The sequence below is a fragment of the Danio rerio genome, chromosome 13 (genome assembly GCF_049306965.1).
Source record: "Danio rerio strain Tuebingen ecotype United States chromosome 13, GRCz12tu, whole genome shotgun sequence".
In the NCBI taxonomy this organism is placed as follows: domain Eukaryota; kingdom Metazoa; phylum Chordata; class Actinopteri; order Cypriniformes; family Danionidae; genus Danio; species Danio rerio.
Genome location: NC_133188.1, coordinates 36,215,486 through 36,236,499, shown reverse-complemented (window position 1 = coordinate 36,236,499; position 21,014 = coordinate 36,215,486). Strand labels below are relative to the sequence as shown.

Below are 21,014 nucleotides of genomic sequence, written 5' to 3'. Positions count from 1 at the left end.
CCACACCGGATGATCTGTGTGCCTGTTATGTCTGAACATGTTTGTGCAGGATTGGAGAAGTGGAGGAAACAAGGTTGACATCTTGATTGGAGATGGAGTCTGGGGACAACGGATGGTCTCTGCTGCAGGACAGGCCTCTTTATCCCTTTAGTGAGAAGTTAATATCTATGAGAGAGAGAGAGAGGGGGGGGGGGTAAGATATTGCATGCAGCCTTTTTATGTTTTTCAGATCAGATTGAATGGTTTACTGGTCTAATGGACCGTTTCCACTGAGTGGTTTGGTATGGTGCGCTACAGTGGCCGTTTCTACTGTCAAAAGGTACTAAAAAGCGAACTGTACCATACCACTTTTTGGGTACCCTTCCAAAAGCACAACAAAAGGGTACCAAAAGGCGGAGCAAGACACGCTGCTGAATGCCATTGGTTTACAGAAATATGTCACTAGCTCATGCACAAGATAGGAGATTGAAAACAAAGGAAGCACCATTTTTAAATACACAGCCAAGACATTACACCATTATATATATATATATATATATATATATATATATATATATATATATATATATATATATATATATATATATATATATATATATGCATATAATAATGAGCCATGGTCACCCTGAGCTTAAACAAACCCTGTCATCATCTTGATGAACAGCCACAAACTAAGAAGAAAAGCAGAATCTACCCTGTGTCCCATAGTTGTTTACAAGGCAGACTAAAGCTCAAGCGATTATGCTCTCACATACGAGTCAATATTTGAAAAAACTAACTTCTTGAGCTGATGATAATAACGTGCGCGTGATTATTGAAGTGCTTCAGACATCCGATCCTTTCAAAAACAAACAAACACGAGAGTAAAGTGCGAAAAAACAAAGCAGGAGCCTGAAAAGACAAAGAAGCAAATGATTTTTTCAACAACCTAAAACATGAACAAACTGCCATGTTTAACTATTATCATCACCTTTTGGACTGTTATGAACTCGGAATGATGGAAATACTTTCTAACATGGGTTACACGTGCTGGTGAAGATTAAAGATACTGATGAGAGGTTTGCACTGACTGGGCTATATGTTGTGTGTTGTTTTTGAACCCAAACAAAGAGTAAATGAACCATTGGTATCGTTTTTGGCAGTGGAAATGCAAGCCTAATAAAGATCTGCCATACGAACTATTACATACCATATTGTACCACTCAGTGGAAACGGGCCATAAGGACTATACAAAGTTACATACTTAAGTTACATAAGTTATTTGAGTTTTTAAGTTGGCATGAAAACAAAATGTAGTCTTATTTTATATGTATATAGTACTGCCTGTTATAAATGATGTATCTGTTCTCTTCATTATTTTGTAGAAATCAAATACCATAATTGTCCCTTTCACTTGAAATTACTTTGCAACTACCAGGAGATATATTTACAACATTTATAGCAAAAAAATATGAAGAATATTGTCAAACTCAGATTTTCACCTTTCCTCAATTTCACTTGTTCTGATTGCGGATACGCAGACACCTTCTCTTCAGTGGAGGCTCCATTTCCATTGGAACAGTTCCTGTTAATGGGGCTGTCAAGCCACAGGGCAAGATGGCAGCAGTTTTTTCAGCAGGTTTGGGCACTGGTTGAATGACACAGCCAGGTTTGGGCATGAGGGGCAAGGCGTAGGCATGGTCCTCACCAGATGGGTCATCTTCAGGGCTCTGAGATTTATCATCCCCTGTGCCTGTAGTAATAGCAGACTGGTCATTTGAACATCTCTTACCTGCCGAGTCTTTTTCTGTGGCTAGGCAACTGTTCTCTTTCAGGTCCTCTCCTTCTAGATCTGCCCCCGCAGGCTCATCGCACACAGTGGCCGTCCTGCGGCAGGTGTCCACCTGAGGGCGTTGCTCTAACGGAGGCGTTCTGATCAAACTCTCTGTTGGAGGCAAATTACAGCTCCCATTAACGATCACATTGCAGGGTGTAGCAGAGCCAGGCTCAGTCTTAGCGGTGGTGATGTTGCTAGGGATAATGGAGGCACTGCATGTGATTGGCTGAGAAAGTGGTGGTGTGCCGCTGCAGTAGGATGGGTCAGCACAAGGCAGAGCTACACTAGCCAATGGGCTTTCAGCATTACTGTATGTGTCTCTGTGGTCATCTTTTGCTGTTCCTGTGCTAATACTTGTTGACCCATCCAACTCAGTTTCACCCAAAAGTGCAGGCGGTGGACTTAACCCGGGCTCTGCTTTTACCTGCACACAGGTTACAGCCCTCTGGATCACTAGCTGTTGCCGGGAGCGATGACTGGTCGTAAGATCAATGACTCCATCTGCTGGTGTGTCTTTATGTGAGTGTTCAGAACTTCCTTTACCAGAGTTTTCCATTTTAACCATCAAATCTGCCATGTTTGTCCTACCCTGCTCCGTCTGCTTGGAAAATTCTGGTGAAAGTGTGTCTGAGTTAGGAGGGGCTTTCTGAAAGTCCCTCTCCTCTCCTCTAGAGGAAAATGATGGTGGTGCTTTTGAATCTTTCTGCTCGTTTGCAGTGTTTGGAAGTGTTCCATCATTTCCTGGTCTGTCACCTGACCGCTGCGGATTAAATGGTATGGGCACTGGTATGGGTATGGGGACTGGCAATGGCACAATCACTGGATAGGGCACTAATAACGTTGGTGGAGGCACTAAGGGGGCCAGAGAAGGCATGCCAATATTCATAATAGGTGGAACTGGGATGGGACCAGATGGCATCATGTTAACTGGGGGGAAAGGCAAGCCTGGCATGTGGGCAGCAGGGTGAGGGGGCATTATACCTGGAGGGTTCCCAGAAAGGGTTGGGGTAGAGGAAGGGTGTAAATGGGGGGAAAGGAGTGGGCGATGCATGGGGCTTGATGGAGGACACAAAGTCCGTGGAGGTGGTGGTGGCCCAATGCCAGGAATCATGGGATTGGAATGAGGGCTGTTTGGGCCTGGTGGGCGTAGAAACGGAGGGCGCATCTGCTGCATCATCTGGTGCTCCATGAAGATAGGGAAAGGAACTGGGCCTCGAGGTGTCATGACCATAGGTGGGCTGCCGGGTGGCATACCCAGAGCTGGATGTAGCCCTGATATAGATGGTGGATGAGGTGGCGGTAAAGAAGGGCTTTCGTGTGGCCGCGGTGTGGGTATTTTCGTTGATGATGATGATGAAGATGATGAGGACGATGAGGAACACACAGTTCCAGCTTCAGATGGTGACCCTGACGTGGATCCAGAAGGTCCAGCTATAGTGGCACCCACTGGTGAAGGTGCCTTTCGACTGCGGAGCTCACTCAGAGGTGCACTCCAGGACTCAGGTGTAAGGAGCTGTACACCCGCACCGCTCTCTGATTTTGTATCACTGGTGGGGAGAGGAGGGTTACACAAACCCCCTGGCAGAGCAGCCTGAGTCTCTTTATAGAATATGTCCATCTTATATTGGTTCAGACACTTAGCACTGCAAAACTGAAGCCTCCTCTCACCAGCTCCAAAATCCAGGTATTCCTTAGTGTGGCGGATGTGTTTGCACCAATCACAGACCTGCAATTTGAACAACCACAAAGTAAACATTATAAACAAAAGACTCATAGTTTACAGCTTATATTTTAAAGCACACAAATTTGAAACCAAACACTCGCCTTGGATCAATACATCATTAAAGAGTAACAATTTCAGTTTTTTAAGTGTGAGTGCGGGTGTGTTGGTGCGTGTATGAGTGTGTATGTGTGTTTGATTGTAAAGTGGCAGAACTTGGCAAAATGATAGGGTTTTGGGTGATTAAAGGGTTAATATAAAATGCATTAATTAATGAAGTATTAAATTTTCAAGGTCTCAGAAATACTTTTTTGAATGAAAAAATGAAGTTCAATATCTATATTAATAATATTTTCACTAATGTTAATTTGTGATATTTAAAATTATTTAAATGTAAAATTGAAAATCTTTTTTTTTTACAATATTTTTATGTTATTAACACTTAAAAAGTAACAAATACATCCTTTTTAACACATACATAAATACCTAGAAGTATAAATTATACCTAAATTACAAATAACATCTTTTGTACAGTGAGTGTCTAACAAATAAAATGTTAATGTAATCATTGCATCTACACAAATGTATCCCTCATCACTCATCCCGAACCATGGAGCAGTCCAGCAGTCAAAGCAGCTAGAAACTTTGTTGAAAACTAAAGAATTTATTTATTGTTTTTAGTTGTAAACTCATTTTAAGGAAACAAACCATTTAAAATGTAGAGATTGAAATAAGATACAACATAGAAAAGGAGAGAGAAAAAACACCAATATAAATTAATAAAACTTTTTCAAATAAAATTATTTAAATGTAAAATTGTTTATGTTTACAATATTGTTTTAGTAACACCTTAAAAGTAATGCAATAAAACACATAATTCTGTTTTTCTTAGATTTTCTTTTTCTATCTCCTCTGATCACATTGTCTCTCTTTATTTTTAACACATACATCCTCACACACACATAGATACACTCATTACAAGATGTCAGGAGTCAGGTGCCTAAGGCTAGCTGCAGGGTCAAACTCTGACAGCCACGACTAAAAGGTTTTCCCTTCAAGGGCCAATTATGCATGTGGATTTTCAGTGTGCGTGTGTGTGTGTGTGTGTGTGTGTGTGTGTGTGTGTGTGTGTGTGTGTGTGTGACACTGCAGGTGACACTAACTGAGGAAGACAGTGACAACACTGAGATAGACAGAAATGAGGGGCTTAAACCTGCACGTAACAGTAAGACCGAAGAGGGAACTCTGGGTAATTAAATGATACGATGTGTTTCGGAAACACAATTTTATATGGGTGACTGACAAGCCAAAGCATAGACAGATGAACACAGATATGACCATGCTATAAGAAAGAAACTACTCTAAATGATTGAATATTGTCTCAGTCTTGCTCTTTCTGTCTGACACTCTTTCTGCCAGGATAGTTTTGTCTGTCTAACAACTCGACAAAAGTGTGCTGCAGTTGATAAGGTTGTCATTCTCCAGAGAGCAGGTCAGTCAATGTAGATGAGTGCAGAAAATTCTGCCTCAGGCCTGGCAAGTCGAGTACTTATAAAGAGATTTGCAAACACTGGCTTGTCAAAAAGGCAGACAGAAACCTGCCACCAATGCACAAACGTACTACACAACTAACTACTTGCAATAAAGTGGGGGGAATTCACAAAGATTTTTTAAGCACTGTCTGAGGTGCTTTGCATTTTAAATTACAAAAATAAAGATAACAATTAAATTGCTACTAGTATGCTAAAATTCACTCATTTTGTTTTGTTGGTCTATTGCAGGGGTGGCCAACCCTGTTCCTGGAGAGCCACCTTCCTGCAGATTTTAGTTGCTAACCATATCAAACACACCTGAGCCAATTAATTAGGACCTAAACACCACGTGATAACTACAGGCAGGTGTGTTTAATATGGGTTGCTACTGAAATCTGCAGGAAGGTAGATCTCCAGGAACAGGGTTGGCCACCCCTGGTCTATTGCAATAGCTTCCCATATTTTTGTGCTTCATGATTTCTTTTTATTTACAATGTCGAATTGCCTTATACATAGCATTTATACATTTACATTTCAAATGTAACTTCACAGTTAAACAACTCACACAAAAAAGTTGACTCAACTTAAAATTGTAGGACAACCAGCTTCAGGACATTGTTAACCCTGTTTTCCTGGGATTCTCCCGTATTTAATTATTCTATCACCCTACAATACCATAAAGGTATTTTCCCATATTTCTCCCATATTTTTAATCTTGCTATAAAGGATGGCAATAAACATCAAAGAGCTGATCCTCCCTATGCACAACCCATACCGCCGAACCACCAGGGGGCACCCCATGCTCCTAAATGTGAATCTGTTTTGCGCTTTCATTTCCATTCATTCATTTTCTTGTTGGCTTAGTCTTTTTATTAATCCGGGGTCGCCACAGCGGAATGAACCGCCAACTTATCCAGCAAGTTTTTACACAGCGGATGCCCTTCCAGCCGCAACCCATCTCTGGGAAACACACAAACATTTACACACACACTCATACACTACGGACAATTTAGCCTACCCAATTCACCTGTACCACATGTCTTTGGACTGTGGGGGTAACCGGAGCACCCAGAGCAAACCCACGCGAACGCAGGGAGAACATGCAAACTTTACACAGAAATGCCAACTGAGCCGAGGCTCGAACCAGCGACCCAGCAACTTCTTGCTGTGAGGCGACAGCACTACCTACTGCACCACTGCCTCGCCCAGCTTTCATTTTATTAGGGCATAAAAACACTTTAAAATAAATATAAAAATGGCAGGATTCCCTTCTCTTCTATAACATTCACCATTGCAGTCAACAGTCAGTTTCTGTAGTGGTGCGTGACTGTCAGACGCGATCCATAGTGATAAATAGACATTGTTTCCCAAACGGATTTTGTAAACGAGATTTGCAGTGGAGCAAAAAGGGACACTAGGTTTTGGATGCATGTTTGAAATACACAATAATAATATTAATAATATTGAAACATGTTGATCCTGGTGGGTATTCTTTTAAATGAGTATAAAAATGTATGCATTTCTATAAAATTAATTTATAACACCTCTGTTATTTAATGTAATCAAACGAAAAATCTAAATGAGAGATTCATTCGCTGCTCTTTGATCAGAATGGGGGACGGGGGGTCTCTTAATGTTGACAGGTATGCATTTTGGGTTTACTCAACTTAAATTGAGTCAAGTGCAGTACTTGGGTTGAAAGTTGAGTCAACTCAAAAATACTCCACAGTAACTTGCCTTACAATTTTAGGTTGAGTCAACCTTTGTCTTTACAGTGAACGTGACACTTAGTAAATTTAAACTATATTAACAGTGCATCTGGAAAGTATTTATATCGCTTTACTTTTTTTTTTACATTTTTTATTTTACAGCCTTATTCCAAAATAGATTCAATTCATTTATTTCCTCAAAATTCTACACACAATACCCCATAATGACAATGTGATTTTTTTTTTTAATTGTTGCAAATTTATTAAAAATAAAAACCCTGAAAAATGATATGTCCATAAGTATTCACAGCCTTTGCCGTGAAGCTCTATATTGAGCTCAGGTACATTCTGTTTCCACTGATCATTCTTGAGATGTTTCAGCTGCCTAACTGGAGTTCACCTGTGATACATTTAGTTGATTGGACATGATTTGAAAAGGCATACACCTGTCTATATACTGTAATGTCCCAGGGTTGACAGTGCATGTCAAAGCACCAAGCATGAAGACAAATGAATTGTCTGTTGAATTTAAAGACAGGATTGTCTTAATGCACAAAGCAATTCTGCTGCTCTGAAAGTTCTAAAGTGCACAGTGGCCTCCATCATCTTTAAGTGGAAAATGTTTGGAGTCACCAGGACTCTTCCTAGAGCTGGCCGGCCACAGAAGGACAACCATCTGTGCAGCAATCCACCAATCAGGCCTGTATGGTAAAGTAGCCAGACGGAAGCAACTCCCGGCCTGGAATTTGCCAAAAAGCATCTGAAAGACTCTCAGACAATAAGAAATACAATTCTCTGGTCTGATGAGACTAAAGTCAAACTCTTTGGAGTGAATGCTAGGCATTATTATTGTTTGGAGAAATCCAGGCACCGCTCATCACCAGACTAATACTATCCCTACAGTGAAGCATGGTGGTGGCAGCATTATGCTGTGGGGATGTTTTTCAGCAGCAGGACCTGTAAGACTAGTCAAGATAGAGGAAAAGATGAATGCAGAAAAGACACATCCTGAATGAAAACCTGCTTCAGAGTGCTCTTGACCTCAAACGATTGGGGCGACAAATCATCTTCCAGCAGGACAATGACCCAAAACACACTGCCAAAATAACAATGGAGTGGCTTCACAACAACTCGTGAATGTCCTTGAGTGGCCCAGCCAGAGCCCAGACCTAAATCCTAATTAACATCTCTGGAGAGATCTGAAAATGGCTGTACACCGTCGCTTCCAATCCAACCTGATAGAGCTTGAGAGGTACTACGAAGAGAAATGGGCAAAAATTTCTAAAGACAGGTGTGCCAAGCTTGTGGCATCATATTCAAAAAGACTTGAGGCTGTAATTGCTGCCAAAAGTGCATCAACTTGAAAAATACATGATTAAAAATATTGGGAGTTGTTTTCAGTGTACATTACATTACAGATGACAGGAAGAGTAGTATTAAGTTGATTCTGAGTGCTAACATGTAGTATCTATAATTATTAAAAAAGTTTAACTAACGTAGAAAGGAGTCATGTTTAAGACTACAATACTACATTTTAAAGTGCTTTAGTTGAACATTTTACCCCAAAATGACATAGAAACCAGATTACACTTCTTAACCTCATGCCATAATTATAGTACATACACACTGAACACAATGAAAATCGAATCACTTCAAACTCTGTTGCTATATGTGTTGTCCAAATGTGAGTACTGTTTACTTATGCATTGGTAACCTTAAACCTTTGATTATCATGCCAGTGATGCTGTTCTGAATCTGAAACTGAATATGAATTGCCTCAGGCCTGCCTGAACACACTGCAGAGACACAGAATCCTCTTAAGACTGGTGAATTGACTGCTGAAGCCAGAGTTCCACTGAAGATAATGAAGGCATTTATCATCTGCCACTACTGTCAATGATGGACATTCATCACACGGATAAAGAGAGAGAGAGAGAGAGAGAGAGAGTGTTACAGGAGGGTTAAGAAAAAAACAGTCAGCCAGTAGACAAAACTCATCCGAAACATTATTTCAAACCATCTAAATGAATGTATATTAGTATTTTTAACTGTATTGTATCTTATGTTTTTAATAATCATATAATATTATCATATCATTTTTTTTATTTGTCTATGTATTTACAGAATTAAAAAAAACTATTTATGTATGTATTATATAATCACTACACCAACTGTTACTGTTTTATCCTAAAATGTTTATTGTTAAACATACAGTTTATTCTGATCCATTATTTTTATTGATATATATATATATATATATTGAATAATAAAATGATATATGAGTAATATAATATATTATTTATATTTTTACAGTACTTTCAAGACCTAAATTATTTGCTAGTTTTTTTTTTTTTTTATTTAATTTCTGGTGAAAAAAAAAGAAAAAAAAACACAAGAAACATTTAATTTGGATAAATGAATTAACTATGACTAAATATTAAATGAAACTTCTATTTTAAAAGAAACAGACAAATCTTTTTCCCCCACAATCCTTTTTTTCCTTTCACAGCTCTGCTATATACAGTGAAGTTTATATTAAGTTACTATATATTAAGATTATATAGTTTATATTATAAAAACAATCTCTCTGAGAGTTATTTAGAAGTTTTTAAAGTTAATTTTGAAGTTTATTTTGTTTTAAGGATGCTTGCACTGAACAAAGAGGAATTGGTGGTGGAAAGTACAATTCCAAGTTAATACTAAGGTAGCATGTGGGGGTTACCATTTTTACACACTAAAGTTTTCAATTCTCGATGCGTTCATTTTTTAAGTTGAAATTAAATTAATTTTTTTAGTCATCTCAACTTACATCATTCATTCATTCATTTTCTTTTTGGCTTAGTACCTTTATTAATCGGGGTTGCGACAGCAGAATGAACCGCCAACTTATCCAGCACGTTTTACGCAGTGGATGCCCTTCCAGCTGCAACCCAACGCTGGGAAACACCCATACACACTCTTTCACAATTTAGCTTATTCAATTTACCTATTGCGCAGGTCTTTGGACTTGTAGGGGAAACTGGAGCACCCAGAGGAAACCCACTCGAACACAGGGACAACATGCAAACTCCACACAGAAATGTCAACTGAGCCAGTAGAGGCTGGAACCTTCTTGCTGTGAGGTGATCGTGCTACCCACTGCACCCCCATGACGCCTACATCAATCAAACTGAGTTAAAAAATGACGTTAAACTTTGCATAACTTAACAAATTTAGTGGAAGCATGATTCATTTATTAGAATACATTCAATCAACATAAAATATTTATTGTCTTGACTTTTTGTCATTGCATTATTTACAGTGCAGTGTTCATATTTTTAAGATATAAAATTAATTCATAAAAATATATACAGTGCTTAGAATTAATAGCCAACCTCTCAAATATACTATATCACAAAACATGTAGTTTTGCTGCAGCTCTTTCCCATAAATTATTTTTATGTTTCTTTAATGGTCAATCCTCCTGCATAACAAGTCTAATAAATTTTAGCACTGTTTTTTTTGTCATGGGTTTGTTCGTCTGGCCTGCACTGTGCCTCAGGGTTAGAGGCAAAAGAGGCTAGACCCTCTTTTGTATATTGTATATGAATTAATTCAGAATAAGTCAGATTTGACCCAGGTTACTGAAACACACAATTAAAACAAAACAATGACATTATCAAAATGCCACAACACCATCTTTTTATGTCACTTTCATTCATTCATTCATTTTCTTGTCGGCTTAGTCCCTTTATTAATCCAGGGTCGAACCGCCAACTTATCCAGCAAGTTTTTATGCAGCGCATGCCCTTCCAGCCGCAACCCATCTCTGGGAAACATCCACACACACATACACTACGGACAATTTAGCCTACCCAATTCACCTGTACTGCATGTCTTTGGACTGTGGGGGAAACCGGAGCACCCGGAGGAAACCCACGCGAAGACAGGGAGAACATGCAAACTCCACACAGAAACGCCAACTGAGCCGAGGTTCGAACCAGCGACCTTCTTGCTGTGAGGCGACAGTTGATGTTTTAAAAAAAGTTGATGTTTTAAGTCAGTTTAATGTAAAAAACTTACATTTAAGATGGCAAAAAAATGTAATGAAATTAAATCAATATTATTATTTCAAAAATCATTGTATTTATACACAGTATGTCAACCAAGTAATAGATTATTTACACATTTTTTAGTTTCTCAGTAGCGGAAGCTATCTTAAAATTTAGAGCCCAGTGAATAAGAGAATACAAGATGTTTTATTTTTTTTTTACAAATTATAAAAGAAAATCTCCACGATTGTGTTTATAAAGTCTCCACTTCACTTCCTAATCTGCAATTGCCTCTCTGGATATCACACTAACTGTACCCAAAAAAAAAAAAAAAATTACTTAGACTTTACAGACCTGAAACTTGCCTATAGCACTTATTCATTGTTGCTCTTATAGTTGTGTAAGTTGCTTCCTTGTCCTTGTGTAAGTTGCTTTGGATAAAAGCGTCTGCTAAATGACTAAATGTAAATGTAAAGACTTTCAGAAAAAGGAAAAGAATTGTGTGAGACTGATGACGGCAGCCAGAGGAGAGAATAACGTCAAATTTATATCCGTTGCATTAGGAACACCTCGCACAAGCAGTAATTTGTTTTTTGTAATTTTAAGCAAAGATGATATAACATGTTCATAAATACATATAAATGTTCATACTTAAAAAATAAAATGTCGAATTATTAAAAATTTTCAAGGATTTAAGGATGCTAATGATCGTTAAATGCATCCTAACAGGCTTGTGAAAAGGGTCCTGGTTCTATAAAAAAGTATGTGGTTTCCTCAAGATGATGTGGAAGAAAATCCATCTGACAGACGCCACTCATTCAGGAGTCAATGTTATTTTCTAATAAAGTCTTTGCTCTCTCTCTTTTTTTTTAAACACAGGAGCTGTGACTGTGCCAGTTAACATGCACAGACCAGCTCGAGGCGTGCCTGGATATTCTCAATTATAAATGATTTTCATATTTCCTAAGTTTAAAAAGCGAGACAGATGGAGAGCACTTAACGAGTCACGGCTCTCTAAGAGAAATTTTACTGCACATTACCCTAATGGACTTCTGTCTCTCTCTCACTCTTTCTCTTAATCTTTCACTCTGCTTTATTTTGCTCTCTCTCTCTCTCTTTCTAACATGGCTGAGAGGTAATTACTGTCATTATTTCTGCTGTGGCCGTTAAGCCGATGTCCGTGACCATGCTGCGAGTAGCTGGACGCTCTTTTACTGTAATTACCTGCTAACGTATGGCTGCCAACTCCCCATTTCACAGGAAGTTTGTGTGTTAATGCTTTTGCTTTCCCTCTGACCTGAGAATGTGTCTATTCTTGACCAGCCATATGCTAATTTCACACACAATCGCACACACACACTGAGAAGTTTGTTTTTGTGAATTTGGGGATATTCCATAAGCGTAATGGTTTTTAGGATAGATAGTAAAAGGTTTCTTTAATATACAGGCTGTATTTTCTATCACCCTACACACAACTTTTTTTTTTTTAAATTAATAAATTGGGGCATTGCCATTGTCCTCATAAGTCATCTTTTCCTTGTAATACCCATGTCAACAAGCACGAACACACACACACACACACACACCTGCTCACACATTCAGATATTCCATTTGTCCATTCATGTGGAATAACAGAAACATTTAATGCAGATCGACAATGTGTAAACAAAAGCATGGAAAATGAAATGTCTGTACAGCTATTAATGTAGATAAGCTCATATCCTCATAAGTTTGTCTTTTGTTAACAGTGCAGGTGTGATTTGACCAGTCTTATATCAATTGATTTGTCTTACGTTAAGATAAGTGATCATTTATCATTGTAGCAAATCTTTTTACACTCTAAAATAGTAATTAGTATAAAACAGAAAGGAATTTGAATATATATATATATATATATATATATATATATATATATATATATATATATATATATATATATATATATATACATACATATACTGTTGAAGTCAGAATTATTAGCCCCCCTGAATTATTAGCCCCCTGTTTATTTTTTCCCCTGTTTTCTGTTTAACAGAGAGAATATTTTTTTCTACACATTTCTAAACATAATAGTTTTAATAACTCATCTCTAATAGCTGTTTATTTTATCTTTGCCAAGATGACAGTAAATAATATTTGAGTAGATATTTTTAAGACACTTCTATACAGCTTAAAGTGACATTTAAAGGTTTAACTAGGTTAATTAGGTTAATTAGGCAGGTTAGGGTAATTAGGCAAGTTATTGTATAACAATGGTTCAGTAGACAATCGAAAAAAAATATATATACAGTAGCTTAAAGGGGCTAATAATTTTGACCTTAAAATTTTTTAACAAAAACTGCTTTTATTCCAGCTGAAATAAAACAAATAATATTTTCTCCAGAAGAAAAAAAATATTATCAGACCTCTTGTAAAAATGTGCTTGTGCTGTTAAACATATATTGGGAAAATTAAAAAAAAAAAAAAAAAATTCAAAAAAAGGGGGGGGGGAATAATAATTCTGACTTCAACTGTATAAATATTATTCTGAAAAAAGTTGTTTTATTTCGGCTAGAATAAAAGCAGTTTTAATATTCTTTTTTATTTGTGGCATTACTAAATCACTGACATTTGAAATCAAATCATGAAATTATACATTTTATTAATACTGTCAACTGTCAGAAAAGTTAATGTATGTATATATATATATATATATATATATATATATATATATATATATATATATATATATATAAATAATAGATCAGAGATTTGGCCCATGGTAACTTTTGATTTGGCTCGCCATCCCATCTGAGAAGATAGGGAGAATGATGAGGATGATTTTGAGACTGTCAAATTAAATTTAATGTAACCGTTTATTTGATGGTTAAAATCTAACAATCACGTGTGCAGAGTTACTGAAGTTTGTCCTGCGCGCTTGCGGTTCTTTTTTAGTTACTTCTTTGGTTTGGTGCGTTAATCTGATTGTTACTATTATTCAAAAGAAGGTAATGATTCGCACTCAATTGCTTCATACTGTTTTTATTCTTACTTTTTCTTACATTTTACGGGTGATAACAGACAAACAGACGTTTCGGCACAAAGCCTTCCTCAGCCTTTCTGAGACACACTGAGGAAGGCTTTGTGCCGAAACGTCTGTTTGTCTGTTATCACCCGTAAAATGTAAGAAAAAGTAAGAATAAAAACAGTATGAAGCAATTGAGTGCGAATCATTACCTTCTTTTGAATAAAATCTAACAATGAAATGAAGTGTTGTATTTAAAGAGCCCATATTATGGGTTTTTGAAAATTCCCCTCCATGTAGTGTGTAACACAGCTCTAAGTGAAGTGAAGTATCCAGCTAAGGCTTAAATCTGTAAGAATACAGTGTTTAAAACTGTTGATTCATCTATAAAAGAGTCGATTCATAGTGCTTCAAACGAGTCGCCTTGATACCGACTCATTAGGTGTTTCGCCATGACGTACGAACGAAACAAAGTTTTTCACGTGCACGCGCAAACCCGGGAGATTTCAAACCTGAGGCCCCGCCCTCTGACGCAGTAACCCAGACACACACACACACACACACCCACAAACACACGCACACAAACATGCCGGTCGATTGAAGTCACATTGCAGATGGATATATTGAGTCTCTACCCAAAGATGAAACCTCAGCATTATAGCCAAGCAGTTGGAAACTACTGGAAACTTCTGGAAGCTACATGCTACAAAGAATACTTCATCTGCGTTTGTTAAAGGAAGGATCAGTAACTTACTGATGGACATCAGGATGGGTTTCTTCCATTTCTCAAGTGTAAGTACGTGCGGTTAAAGTTGTTGCCTCGTTGACTCTAGCTTGCAAATGTATTTAGTTGTGATTTGTTACTTGTAACCGCGTGTACTGTATCAGGTTAACTGGATATTTTATCTTATCGCGTGCAAAGTCACGTTAAAAACGCGACGCGTGCTGTTTGTTTATGGAGCTCCGTGCTAGAGTTCTGCTCCCGCGATTTATTCGGAAATTTATTCCCGCGCCGCAGAAATCTGGCGCGGGGACAGCCGCGGGAATAAATTTCCGAATAAATCGCGGGAGCGGTCGGTAACGGGTTTAATTTGGGACGGGAGCGGGCTGTCTAGCAATATCACGGATATTGCTATGCGAATTAGAAAGAGAGAGTCTGCGTGGTGCTTGTGTGTGTGTTAGTGCGCACGCGCGCGTATGAGAGAGAGTGAGAGAGAGAGAGAGAGAGAGAGAGAGAGAGAGAGAGAGAGAGAGCGAGCGAACGAACGAACGACAGCTTGGCTGTCTGGACTGTATACTGGGTGATTTTTGGTTGTGTTCTCCGCTCTAGCGGGACCGGGCGCGGCGGGCAGAAAACGGAGCGGGTTCTCAGGCTAAAACCTGGCGGGTGCGGGCGGAAGCGGGAGCGTTGTCATCCGGAGGTGTGTGTGTGTTTTTGTGTGTGTGTGGTATGGCCAGTACACGACTGTCTCCTTCGTTCGGTTATCCGTGGCACTATCCACTCGCCATAGTGTGGCAGCTAAAATCCACGTCTGCACTATCGAGCGTGTATGAACTGTGATTACTTTTTAAATTGCTGATTAGCTATTGGCCATTTCCCTCTCTGACTGAAGGCAGTCGACCAATCGCGACAGACTGTCATCGGTCCAATCAGCGCAGATTAGCTCCGCGCTAAGGAGGGGTTTGGGAACAAATGAATCACTGGACGATTCATACAGGAGTCGCTGGGATAATTAGGTAAAAATAAATGCAGATTATAAGACCATGAAAGTGTTTTTTGACCTTGCATGCATATTAGACTGTTGTTGGAGACCCTTACAACCAGGATATGACCCTATTTCATGTATAATATGGGCTCTTTAAATGGTGTAAATGAATCATATTATGTTTAAATGTGCATATACTGTCACCTGGCAGCACTGACACTTTGGTGAGCAAATCAAGTCAAAGGCAGATTCTGCTTGACTACTGTATTAAACTTCACTGTGTTATACATGTAATAATGTTTTTATTGCAATAAGTTATCATTTAAAGAGTTATACTGCATTAGTAAATACAAATTAAAGTTTAAAGATTTATGTGTTTTATAAATGTGATTATGTTTTTATTGCAATAAGTTTATTGCAATAAGTTTAAAATGTTATACTGCAATGGTAAATACAAATTTAAATGTAAAGATTTAATGTTTATTTTTAAATATTCTGAAATAAATTAGGAAATTATCCATAGCAAATTTATTGTAATATAGTTTGGTATATTTAACTGGCCCATGGCTCCCAATGATATTTAATTTTGGCCCTTCATAAGAAAAAGTTTGTCCACCCCTGATATAAATCATTTTGTAGATATTAGAGTTGATCTTTTACGACAACTGTTAGTTAATTGTTTTTAGACTTTTGTTAATTGTTTTCAGTGTTTTCAAGCTTGAACTGAAGTCACTTTAAATACAAGCACACTAAAAAGATTATTTAGAGGCTCAAAATAATCAAATTATTAAATGATTTTAAATCAATCATGAGGTTTTCATGATATTAATTAAATAAATGTTGTTAGTTTATTGTATGTTTATATTATTTTATAAGTTATTGAATTGTTTTTTAAACTCAACTGTCAATTGTTAAATGCCATGAAATCTTTTTAGGGGTTACTAGCCAGGATTGTAATATTAGTGCATGCCTAATAAAATCATATCATATTTCAGAATTAAGATTTCAGACATGGATGAAAATCACATCTTCTGTAAAACAAAATCAAAACAGAAATGATCTTAATCAGTGTGCATATGCTGTTTCTACATCTCAGATTTTGGGGTGTTAAATGGTTTATATCTTACAAGCACATCGCTGTTTGTCTTGAGCACAAGTCTGGGCGTGTCTTTGGACAAGCTGTGGGTCGGAACACCCTCCTCCTCTCTGGCCTAAAGGAAAAACATAATGGCCAAAACTGAAAATAAACACACACATAACAGATGTAGAAAGCAAAGGAGGAATGAGGTGAATGAAGGAATGGACTGAGAGGATAAAAACAACATGTGCTGACCTGAATAGACATATATATGTATGGAGAGAGAGAGGAAAAAAGAGACATTCTGTGTCTGTGTTTGTTCAAAATCTATAATCCAAGGTTTTAGGTATAGTCGTATTTTAGCATGAGTCAATTTTCAATTATATTGACCTTAAATCTCTTTAGAAAAATGAAGACATATTTTAAAGTAAACGAAGGGAAAGCGGTGTTAAAAAATGTATTAAATGACACTGCAAACTGACCCTAAAATAAAAACTACACTGTTTACTGAGTGTTTCCATCGTGGTTTATTCTCTGTGATTATCTGAAATCCACTGCTGACAAACACCTCGCACATGATAACACTGAAGCGCGTCGCTCTGCGCAAACACACACTTGTGTCATCTTCAGTCTTTATTTTTCTGTGGTAGTGTCTGTGACCCCTCTGGACTTCAGCCATCTCATTTACATATAGCACTAATGAGGCGACACACACACACGCACACACACAAATGGCATATCCGCAGTCTTAATGACTTGAGGCATGATGGTATTCTAAGAAATAATCACACACACCATTCATTTACACCGAGGCCTCTTTCATACACACAGATAAAGCTTCATGCAGACACACAAGCTCAATGAGACCGATGGCTTATTAAGTGACCAGAAACTGTGTAGTTGGAGAATGTGAGTGAGTGTGTGTATGTGTGTCTGTGTAGCAGCTCTGTGCCTCTGTATTGTAAAACATGCTCCAAATTGCTGCATTGTGTGTGTGCTTGCGTGCGTGCTATGCCACCTGGGCTTTAGCATTTCAACCACATTTCTGCCTGCCACCATCTGGGCATCACACAACTTTACCCAGGTGTGTGTGTTTTTGTGACTGTCTGTGTGTGTTTGTTTGAGGTTTGCCAGGTACAATGTAGTTCTCCAAGGACCAGAATTGGGAACCCATATGAGGCACATTGCAGAAAGCCCACACACACACACACATACTTGTAATGTAATTTATACAGTAAAAAACAAAACAAACAACAACACTTATTATATGTGCCTACCTCTAAACCCAACCCTCACAGGAAACATGTGTCAAATTTTTAATTTCTAAAAACCTCATGCTTTTAAAGCTTTTTGAATTACAGGGACATGTACCTACAACTACCTTATAGAGTACAACTAAATCATTAATCAATCAATCAATCAATCAATCAATCAATCAATCAATCAATCAATCGATCTATCTATCTATCTATCTATCTATCTATCTATCTATCTATCTAGCTGTCTGTCTATTGATCCACCTAGCATTCTGCCCACCCATCCTTCCATCCATCCATCCATCCATCCATCCATCCATCCATCCATCCATCCATCCATCCATCCTTTTAACATATTTTCAAATAAAGCACTATTTTCCTCTTAACTGTCACTTCATGGGTAACAGATGGAAAGTATCAACACTGTAAAAAGCAATTAGCTGCCTTTACTGTTAATAAATGAGTAAAGTTGCCTTAAAATTATTAAGTAAATCAACAATAATTCAACTTAAAATTGTCAAATGACAACACATTTACTCACTATTTTTACCTTTCATTTTACTCATCTGACCATTCATCCATTTTCTGTCAATCCATCTATCCCAGTATCTGCCTACTTGTGCATATGGCTGTCTATCATTGTTAATCCATTCATCCATCCATCCATCTGAATATCCATCAGTCCGCCTGAGTCAATCTAAATATACAACCATCCATTCATCTATCCACCCATCCAAGTCAATCTATTTAATTATCCAACCAACCAACCAACCATCCATTTATTCAAGTCAGTCTAATTATTCATCCACCCACCCACCTGCAGTTCATCCATCCATCAATCAATCCATCCTTTCTTTCATCCATCCGAGTCAGTCTAATTAGCCATCCATTCATCCATCCATCCATCCATCCATCCATCCACCCACCAACCCACTCGCAGTTCATCCCTCCATCAATCCATTTATCCATTCTTCTATCCATCCATCCATTTGACTAATTATTCATCCATCCATCCATTCATTAATCTATCCACCCACCCACAGTTCATTTGTCCATCTTAGTCAGTCTATCTAATTATAGAAAGCAGTTCATCAATCCATCAATCCAGCCATCCAAGTCTAATTATTCATCCATTCATCCATCTGAGTCAGTCAAATTATTCATCCATCCATCCATCCATCCCCCACCAGCAGTTCATCCATCCATCAATCAATCCATCTATCAATCCATCTATCTATCTATCTATCTATCTATCTATCTATCTATCTATCTATCTATCTATCTATCTATCTATCTATCTATCTATCTATCTATCTATCTATCTATCTATCTATCTATCTATCTATCTATCCATCATACATCTATCCATCGAAGTCAAACTAATTATCCATCCATCTATCCAATTCAATCTAATTATTCGTACACCCACCCACTCTCAGTTTATCCATCCATCAACCCATCTATCCTTCCATCCATCCATCCATTCGTGTCAATCTAATTATCAATCCATCCACCACCCGTAGATCATCCATCTATGATCCATCCATCCAAGTCAACATAATTATCCATTCATCAGTCTAAGTTTCCATTCATTCATCCATCCATCCATTTGAGTCAGTCTAATTATCCATCCATCTATCTCTCCATTCAATCAATTCATGCATCCACTCACCCACGCACCTGCAGTTCATCCATCCATCTCTCCATCCATCGGTTCATCCATCCATTCATCCATTCAGCCATCAATTCATCCATCCATTCAAGTCAATCGATCTAATTATCCATCCATCCATCCATCCATCCATCCATCTGAGTCGGTCTATTTAATTATCCATCTATCAATTCATCCACCCAGTTCATTCATCCATCAATCCATCCATCCATCTCTCCACCCACCTGCCTGCAGTTCATCCATCCATTTCACCATCCATCAATCCATCTATAGATCAATTCATCCATCCATCCATCCATTTATGTCAATCTAATTACCCAAATTCATCTATCCATCCATCCAAGTCAGTCTTTTTACTTATCCATATTTCTATCCATACACCCGCAGTTTATCCATCCATCAATCCTTACATCTATCAATTTATCAATCTATCTATCCATCCATTCATTTCCCGACTTGTTGTTCTGTCTATCAGTTCATCCATCCATCTCTCCATCTGGTTTTACTGTGTCATACAGGTGAAGTTGGCATGAAGCCATTAACTCTATATGAGCATTGTTCCCCTGCTCTGACATGTTGCCCAGGGTGCGTCCCCTAATGTATGAGTGTCTGAGTGTCTGTATGTGTGTGAGAGAGATTTCAGAGAGTGTGTGTTTGTTCTCTTGGCTAGCAGCTATGAAATAATCACCCTGCACCGTGAGTCACAACGCCATGGCAACAAGACCCGCAGAAGCAGAGGCCCGGCAGCTTCACAAAGAGTTTGCTTCAGAGACACTGTACTTTTACATGCTAAATATACTGAACATTCATAAGAACGTGACCCCGCTGTAACTACCGTACCGGTTATAGATGTATGCTTGCATGCACACTCATTTGTTATGAGTGCATTAATGAGATGTGTATATATAAATCAGCAACACTGTTTAATGGTTAATAATTTACGCTCTGTCAGATTTTAACACTGTAATCAAATTTAACATTTAGAAGTGCTGCAATTTCTCCAACACCTGACACACACACACACACACACACACACTGCAGAATAGAAACACAGACAAACGGAGCATGAATGAATCCGTAGATGATGAACAGAATGAGAAACTCAAAGAACGGATGTTAGAAGCAATGAACTGAAAAGATCCAACACAAACATTTCCGATGACTTAATGATATTTGCTCTCCCCTAAGTTTACTGATTTTCATAAATTATTTAAAATGTTTTCCAAGTTGCTTTCCACATGGGGACCACAATGTTGGCAATTTATAGGCTTTTTACTTCTTTTTATCTGAGCTAAACATCATTCTGTATGCCGACACACAAAATAATACTGAAGAACATGCACACACACACAGCATATGGCCGTTCAGTCTCAGCTTTTCTCCGATTGACGGAGCTGAATTTAATTCTGTTGTATGGCATGAAATACAAACTGACTGTGCGTCTGTGTGTCCATCTGCTTGGCTGTTTAAAAAGGGTTGCTGCCAGAGAA

General features: G+C 38.0%; 1 protein-coding gene across 1 annotated transcript in view; it reads right to left on the bottom strand.

Moving 5' to 3' along the window:
* Nucleotides 1-1,497: 1,497 nt before the first annotated feature.
* Nucleotides 1,498-21,014, bottom strand: part of sobpa (sine oculis binding protein homolog (Drosophila) a) — a gene marked incomplete at its 3' end in the record, with an annotated part of 61,907 nt that continues 42,390 nt past the window's right edge. The window contains 2 exon segments of the mRNA NM_001098618.1: nucleotides 1,498-3,542; nucleotides 16,646-16,729. Of these exon segments, the coding sequence (NP_001092088.1) occupies nucleotides 1,498-3,542; nucleotides 16,646-16,729 (2,129 nt within the window).